The sequence below is a fragment of the Tursiops truncatus genome, chromosome 9 (genome assembly GCF_011762595.2).
Source record: "Tursiops truncatus isolate mTurTru1 chromosome 9, mTurTru1.mat.Y, whole genome shotgun sequence".
NCBI lineage: Eukaryota > Metazoa > Chordata > Mammalia > Artiodactyla > Delphinidae > Tursiops > Tursiops truncatus.
Window position 1 is genome coordinate 20841085 of NC_047042.1, and position 8402 is coordinate 20849486.

General features: G+C 36.8%; 1 protein-coding gene across 6 annotated transcripts in view; it reads left to right on the top strand.

Moving 5' to 3' along the window:
• The window catches only part of PHTF2 (putative homeodomain transcription factor 2), a 112823-nt gene extending 110413 nt beyond the window's left edge, over positions 1-2410 (top strand). For all 6 annotated transcript variants that reach the window (XM_073809590.1, XM_073809592.1, XM_073809591.1 and 3 more), the window contains one exon: positions 17-2410. In XM_073809590.1, coding sequence (XP_073665691.1) covers positions 17-37 — 21 coding nt within the window. In that variant the 3' untranslated portion in view covers positions 38-2410. The remainder of the gene's footprint in view (positions 1-16) is intronic.
• Positions 2411-8402: the final 5992 nt, after the last annotated feature.

Consider the following 8402-nt stretch of genomic DNA (forward strand, 5'->3'; position numbering starts at 1 on the left):
ATTATTTTTTCACTAGCTTTGGAAGATTAAATCATGACAATTCAGAGAAAAGAAGATGTAGCCTCTTTTCCAGAATAAGAGTACCAACTAAGCTGCCTGAAAGCAGTCACTGACTCTTTGCTTCAGGAGTCTCAGCTGGGAAATTGAAGTGTTTACATCAGACTGTCCTGTGCAATTCTTATATTTATTTCACTTGTTCACTGTTTTTTACATTTATTTTAGTCTTTATATTTTATTTTTAGCTTTGATGTACTTACTTGTTGAAAGGGTGATAAAACTGATATCCAGATACTTGAGATCCTGGTAATTGCTCGTAAATAATGACAAAATAACAAATCGTGAGAAGAGAAGCCATTGCTAAGCACTGTTTCTCCGTCAATGCCGTGACTTGCCTTACTTGAGGAAAACTTCTTTAACTTTATAACCTAGCATTGGACTCAGCTAAACACATAAAGCATTTTCTTCAGTAAATCAAGATCCAGTCAGGGTTTCTTTTGAATTATTTCAGAACAATGCCAGGATCTAAATTGATTAAGCTGCAGTTTAAGCACCCTTCAGTATTAATATATATGGTATTACACAACAGGTCAACAAGTGCTCTTTGATGATAAAACTCTTAATAGAGCAATAATTGTAAATGGTTACCATACTGTAAGATATTTTGATAAAAATTAACTAGTAATAATTGTATTTATTTGAAACACTGGGCTGTTTGCACAGCTCCAACTGTGCATGCTCAAAATGTGCACTTTTTAAAATTGTTACTTTTAATGCGTATCTTTATATGGGATATGTTATAGTGTACTAGGGCATGATATGGTATCCTTTTGAGTGAGGTATATGCTCATCTCACAAGTGAAGTGCCTATTGATATTACTAAAGTACATTATGTTTACTCAAGTAAAATAATTTTCTCCCTATGGTACACTATAGTGTATGCTATTCATACCACACTCAAATGAACAACTTAAGAATAAGGTTAAGAACCAATTAAATATTCTTCTGATTGTTAGTTGTAAAACTGTATCTGAATTTTCAGGAAAAATAGCTATAGCTTGCAAATTCTACCTTCTAAACTTAGTCTGGTACATCTACCCCCTCAACCCCCAATTATATAAGGGCTATTTTAGATGCTTTTAACCTAGAAAGTTAACCCCCTCCCCCCTAAATAATTTGCCAAGTTTCCAAATGAGAACTTATCCTGTTGGCATGTTAGGTAAATAGGGCGAATATGATGGTATCTTACATTGGGCCTTGATTTTAAGTTGTTATGTTTGTACAATCAAGAAATTTTAGGAGTTACGTGAAACATGAAATGTTTTAGCAAACTTTTTTTTTTAAAACTGGGTATCTAGTTTCTAAAACAAAGAATTTATTTGAGACAGTCTAGAATTTTCTTGGTGCAAGGTGTATCATGTTGAATATCCTCACATTTTTTACCATGTTTTTGGGAATTTAAAATAATTAATTGTAAATTATTTATTTGATTGGTGCAGTTCTAATCCCCAAATCATCTTAAGATCAGGAATGTGTAGAGAACAGAGCCATATCGTAATATCACTTTGCTCTCACCATTCCTTTTGATCAGCCTCAATTCAGCCATATTTTCTTTCTGTAGAAAACAACAAAAGTATTTTATTTTATTTGCCTGTGTTCTAATATGTTTAATAATGACCAAAGTGCATTCTGAGTTTTTTCAAGGAATGTATTACTGGAGCTTTAAGAACATACTTATTTTCTCCTGTGAAAAATTAGGCTTTTTCTGATATGTTTCTTCTTCCTCTATTGTCTAATGTTGAGGTTATTTCTAGGAATTATATTTTATAAACTTTTTCAAAATAAGGTACATACCTATACAGAACTTAACATTTTGCACAGAATATATCGAATATATTTTGAAAAAAAAAGTACAGCATGAGTTCTGTTAGGAATAAAAATGAAACTATTGTATCTCACAGAAAAACTTATTTCAGAATGGAAATATTTTTGAGAAAAGTAGCTGAGTAAACTGATTTAGGAAGATGCTTGTTTTTGATTGAAGTTCATTTTAACTTAGAGTTGGGAGTTGATTTATTGAGTACAGTGTACCTCTCAACAATGTGTTAATATGTTGAATTATGTCACTAATGTGGGCAGCAGTAGAATACTGAAAGGAAAAAGTTGTCATTTTAAGTAATTTCAGAACATTAATGGAACTGTTTTCAAAGCAGAAAAATTGACATTGCTGCCTTTAAGAATACAATGAATGTAAGAAATTGAAAGAAATTGTAACATATCACATAATATAGAAAAGGCAGTTCGAAGATAGAATTGTGGCAGATGTTGTGTGTTAACTGTTGTTTCTTTGCCACACATGTCGTATTTGAAAGTTTGAACAGCAAGTTTAAAATAAAACATTCTATGACTGACAGTATTAAACTAGAAGTGTTTTCTTTTTTTTCTAATTTTCAAGTCATGCACATTTCTATGGTAATTTTATATTTACTGTAGCATAAACTTTAGGTATAACTGTTAGATTTGAGAGGAGTGGGAAAACATTTTAAAAACCTTTCCAACATTTCAGTTTTTGTTGATTCTCAGAACATGAAAGAAGAATATGTGCGCAGGCTTTTCATCACCAAAATGCTATGACATCATTAATGTTTGTTTGCTTGTTTGTTTGTATTTAGAAACAGAAAACTGGCTGTAGCCTGGGATATTAAAATTAATTGCCAGAAGGATAGTGGTGTTTTTAATCAAGTGATTTTGCACGTGAATTCAGCGCGAGAGATTATGGCCAATAATAACATAGGTAAGCATTCTAATATTTCTGTTATGTGATTGGTACAAGTGTTCATAGGACTTAAATTAATCAGGGACTATTAATTCAAGTGCACTTTCCAACTTACTTTAAGCTTAGAATTGGCTCTCTTAATGAGTCTCCCTTACAAACAGAGCAATATGACTTGCATCTCTTTAATTTGCTGTATCACTTAGAACACTAATTCTCAACCTTTTTTCTACCAAGCCTTTAAGAAAGATACCACAAATGCTTATCAATAGCACTGGCTCCCCACGGTGCTTTGTGGGGAGTAGGCTGTGAATCTAGGATGTGGTATAGGTATACTTTCAAAAAAGTATTCCCTAAGTGACTTTGAAAATTTGTTCCACCTATGATTCCTCACCACCTTGAGAATTACTGTCTTAAGATCAGGAATTTTAGAGAGTGTAAATTCCATGAGAATGTAACTACATTCACCAGTGTTTTCCCAGCACATAAAATAGTGCCTAATCTCAGTCTGTTTACTGAATGAATGAAAGAATGAATGACGACTTGAGTCAAATACAACCCAGACACCACCTAGTCCAAAGTCCTCATTTTACTAGGTAAAAAAACTGAGGCAGGGCTTCCCTGGTGGCGCAGTGGTTGAGAGTCTGCCTGCCGATGCAGGGGACGCGGGTTCGTGCCCCAGTCCGGGAGGATCCCACATGCTGCGGAGCGGCTAGGCCTGTGAGCCATGGCCGCTGAGCCTGCACATCCAGAGCCTGTGCTCCGCAACGGGAGAGGCCACAACAGTGAGAGGCCTGCATACCGCAAAAAAAAAAAAAAAAAACAAAAAAAAACTGAGGCCACAAAAGAGGTTAAAAAGCTTGCCTAAGGTTCCACAACTAGAACCCACACTCCTTTATTTCCTTCAAAGGTGTGTTCTGTAATAGCACCTCTGTACCTCTTGACGGATCAAAATAATTAAATGTAGAAAAATATTCTGGAGAGGACAAAGATTTATAAATCAGTCCATATTTGTAGTAAGGTCATATATAAACTACTAAGCTTTTGGCAATAGGAGAAAGTCAGAATTCATTTGACAGCTCCCTATTCAGCTCTCTGCAGTGTAACCTCTTGGAAAGAACACATGCTTAGGAGTCAAACTTGTTTTACATTTTTGGGCAAATTACTTAACCTCTGTGAACTTTGGTTTTCTCAGCTGTAACTTACAGTTATACCTATTTTACAGGACTATTAGGAAGATTAATAAGATAACATATGTAAAGCACCTAGCACTGGAACTGACATGTATTGGGTGTGAAGAAAGATTGGTTCTCTTCCCCTTCTAAATAAATAATGGCCTAGGACAATTAACAAAAATTTGCAAGCTAAAGCATTCATATTACATAAGATATCATAAGCATCCCTGCCAAATATGAGATATAACTAAGAATCATGCTTCATATAAATTATGATACTTGAAGAATTCTTTTACAAGGAGTTGACGTTTAATTTCTTTTCTTCATAAGCAGGCATGCTAAAATGTGGAAGGGAAGTGTTCTCATTCCTTTGTTTGCCTACATATTATATCCAATTATGAATGACTTTGCTGAATTATCAGGTGCATGTTCCATTCATATCTTTTCATTATTAGATCTCTGTCTCATTTATATGGTAGATTCCCTCACTGGTAACATCCTAGAGACTTTTTGTCTTTTACGTGGTCTCAACCCTTAACCTTAAGATGACTGCTCAACTTTGAGTTGCTGGAGAACATCTGACTTGACTTTCTGCAAATAGTGCTTATCAAGATATTACTGGAACTTCTGAGTCCTATATTTGGCAATGTTTTTTCTTTAATCAATCTTTTGTCCACTTGTATGTTCCCTACAATGGTTCTTCCAAAGCTCCTTTATTATCCTCAAGCTCCTAATCCGTCTCATCCTGTAACTATCGGCGTTTTATTCCTCTGACTTTACCAAAGAGATAAAAACCAACACGCATGAATTCTTTCTCCCTTCTTCAGTTCTGTGAAAGCGATGTTGCTCTCTGAGGCCAGCTCTCCATCAGTGCTCAGGATTCTGTCCTTGCCCTCCTATAGAATATCTCCTCAGTATTCCCCCGTCATCATCTTCAGTCTTTCCTTTTCCAATTTTATGATATAAACCATTTATATTTCAATGAGAGGTGCTTGAATCTAGAGTATGACATTTAATAGTTGTAGATTGGATGGGACCACTGTATACTAGATGGCTCTGTGAGGGCTTGCTACACCCTCAGCCCTCATCTGAACAAAGGAGGAAGTTGGTCAAGTTTGGTTGGATAATTTCACTTTTCTTTCTCAGCCACAGCTGAATGGGTCAGTAATTGATGCCTGGCCCTCAAGCAGCCAGCCATTTTATAGGCCTTGAGGAATTCATGAAACCAGCTGGCACAAGAGCTTTGCCCCATAGAGGCTTTGCATCCTTGACAGTGAGTTGCTGACCCAGCCAGAATCTCTGTTACTGCAAGTTTGAGTCAGGACAGAGTGTAAGCAGGAAGAGTTGCTAGAAAAGCAGAGGCCCAAAAGAAACCATGAATTAACAAAGCCCTAAAGCAGAGAGAAAGTAGTCATAGTGGAGAAGGGAGAAGAAACAAGCAGAAACTGCCCCAAACTGTCAAGAGGCAGAGAGACTGAATGATAGCTTGGCCAGCTGTGCTGTTGGATCATTAGAGCTGGTCTCAGACTGTGGTAGCTTCATCTTGTGTCCTGAATTGTGAGTTCAGATATCCCCATTTATCCCTATGATAAACTCATCAGCTGCAGTAACCAAAGGATGACTTTCAGCCTGGACAAGCCTCATACATTTGGCTGGCTGTTTAATCTTAAGCCATTTTTCTTCCCTAATTGGCTCTCTCCCTGTATCTTTCTACTCCTGTCTAAGTATAGTACTTGGCTATCTATGCTATCTACCCTTCCAACATATTTATGCCTCCTGTGTCTACAAAATAGTTAGCAATCTCAGGACTAAAAGTTTTGCTTGTTCCCTCCTTTTTATAATATTCAATTCTGTGTTTTCAACAATGATCTGAAATTAAAATTAGTGGCTTGCTTTTCTTTTTTGTTTTTTAAAGTTAAATCTGACTCTTGTGCTAAATGTAATCATTTACTTTTTGTAGTTATTTAATAGTCTACTTAACTGGTTTCTAAGAGTTTGGGGATGTTTTTGTCAAATTCTCTTACAAGTTTTGATCAATTATTTATATATGGGAATTTCTGGTTTTCCTAACCTTGTACTAAGAGGTGTGCTTTAAAGCAAAATAGGCTTGTTGCCAAAGCCTATGACCAATTTGCATCCCTTGGGATATACACCCAGTTTTGCAAATGCATTTACTTGTTTTTGCCTGGAAATGCAGACTTTGAGCTGGCAGCTTTCCTGCCTTCTATTTATCCCCTTTCTCTTGCTCTCAGCCAGAATTTACTGGGTCTAATTAGTGGTGCTGAAAGATTCTCATAATATGAATCTACCATTTGGGGAAAGACATTAGGGTCAGAGGTTAGTCTTGCAAATATGGGAAACAGACCAAGTACTTTTAAAATTGCAATTTTATTCAGTTTTTCTTTCATCCATTCTATGAATAGTATTTGAATATTACGTGCTAGGCACCGAGCTAGGTACTAGGGATATAGAAATTAAAATATAGTCCCTCTTTTCATTAAACCTAGAGGCTAGGAGGTGATAGTCATGCAAAAAACTTTTAGCTTCTGGAGGGTATGTGCTGTTGCCAGGATATTAGTGCCCATCTCCTTCCACAGATGCCTCACAGGTGTGGTCCATTGCACATCTGCAGCCTGTCTGGGGGATGTGCCCCTCTCCCAGCAACCCTCACCCTCTCATTTTCCACCAGATTTCCAAGCCAAAGCCTGGCTGAGGAGTTGCCTTGTGGACCTTGAGAACTTCTGTTTTCAGCCCAGAAGCTCCAAAGGTAATGATACCCATGGAGGGGAGGGACTCAGGCTCAAAATAGAATTGTGTGGCTCTCTTCTTGGAATAGGGGAGGGAAAGACATCACTCATTCTTCTGAGTCTCTTCCAGCAGCAAACATCCCAAATAATCCTGCCACTTAGGGAAAGTGCTTAGTTTCGTACATGGTATGTAGTCATCTCACAACTGTTAAATATTAGCATTATTATTTTTATTAGCATCCCTCTTGGATAATAGGCAAGGATTCAGCGTGATCTCAGTAAATTAAAGAAATTATCCAGCTGGAAAATGAACCAGAGAAACTGAAGCTGTCTAAAGAAAGAAATCTAAATTGTTAAAGGGATGAAAAATCAGGCTTTGGGAGAAAGCATTTGGATTACTCAATATGGAAATGAAGAAAATGGAAGGCTCACATTTGTCTTTGAGCATGTGACAGCTTACAGTGAAGGCCCTAATCAGCTGTTCTTCATCAACATCAGAATTTAAAGCAGCAGATAGTAACTTGAATTGTATTGTGAGATTTTGGCTAGTCACACACACAAAAAGTATGAAACGAAAAGCATCAAGCATCTTATTCAACACAGAATGTTAGTAGAAACTGTGGCTACCCTAACTCTAGAGACGCTTCAGGCAGCTGGGGGTTCACCTGCTTGGAAACAGGGACTGGTTTAGTTGATGCATTGGGTCCTCCTTATATCCGTGTAGAATGATACTGTGTAGAGTACATTGTCATTTAGTGGGTGATCCTGAAAATCATATTTTCTCATCTCCAATGGAATATTTTTCATCTCAGTTGAATATGCAGGAGATGTGGCATAGAAGGAGGGCCCTGCTCTGAGTATCAGGAACCTAGGTTTGTTTCTTTGCTTTTAGGCTGATTTCCTAGTTGACCTGTAGTAGCCATTTACTCTCTATCTGAATAAAGATGGGACAATTAAAATAACTTGATTTGTTCCCATTGAACTTTACCATTCAGAGACTTTTTTTCTTTACATTTTCTTTCTTTACTGCTAATGAGCAGTAGAATTAAGACTCCTTTTATTCTCAGAGAGTAGACTGTGGTTGTAATTTCCTAATATAAATACTTAATTTACATGCATCTAGTTTCTAAAAGGAAATTAAAAAGGTTTTCTTATGGAGAAATTTAGCTGCTCCACTATTCTAACAGAAGTCTGTTTTCCTCTGTTGTTCTAATTTAAGGGAACCTGTTTTTCATGGGGCAGGTAATTTGGAACCCTTTTGTTTCTTACTGTGGCCCTTCTGTTTAGCAAGTTAGTCTTTTCACTGCTCCCAAGTGACCTTTCGTTTGTTTTGGTGTTGTGGGATTAAGCAGTCACACTTTTCAACAGAGCCTTGGTATTAAGACAAGACCCTCTTCAGTTTTAGGTTTTACTAATTTTTTGAAATCAGTTTATCTTGATTTAGCCATTCTACTCTCTGCCCAAGGCGTTAATCAGATCACATCTCATTAGTAAGCCCTTATTTTAAAACTCTGGGAACAGAAATTTCTTCTTCCAGTGATCTTCCACCATACCTAAAATGTAGCTCATGGTGGCAACTCCTTTCTTATTTTCTATGGGCTTGTCTCATTCTAAATAGGTGAATCCCAGGATTGTGAGATGGGATCCTTGATTGATTTCCATTTCCTTTTTCCCTCCATGCTCCAGTCCCTACATGGTACTGAACCCTGA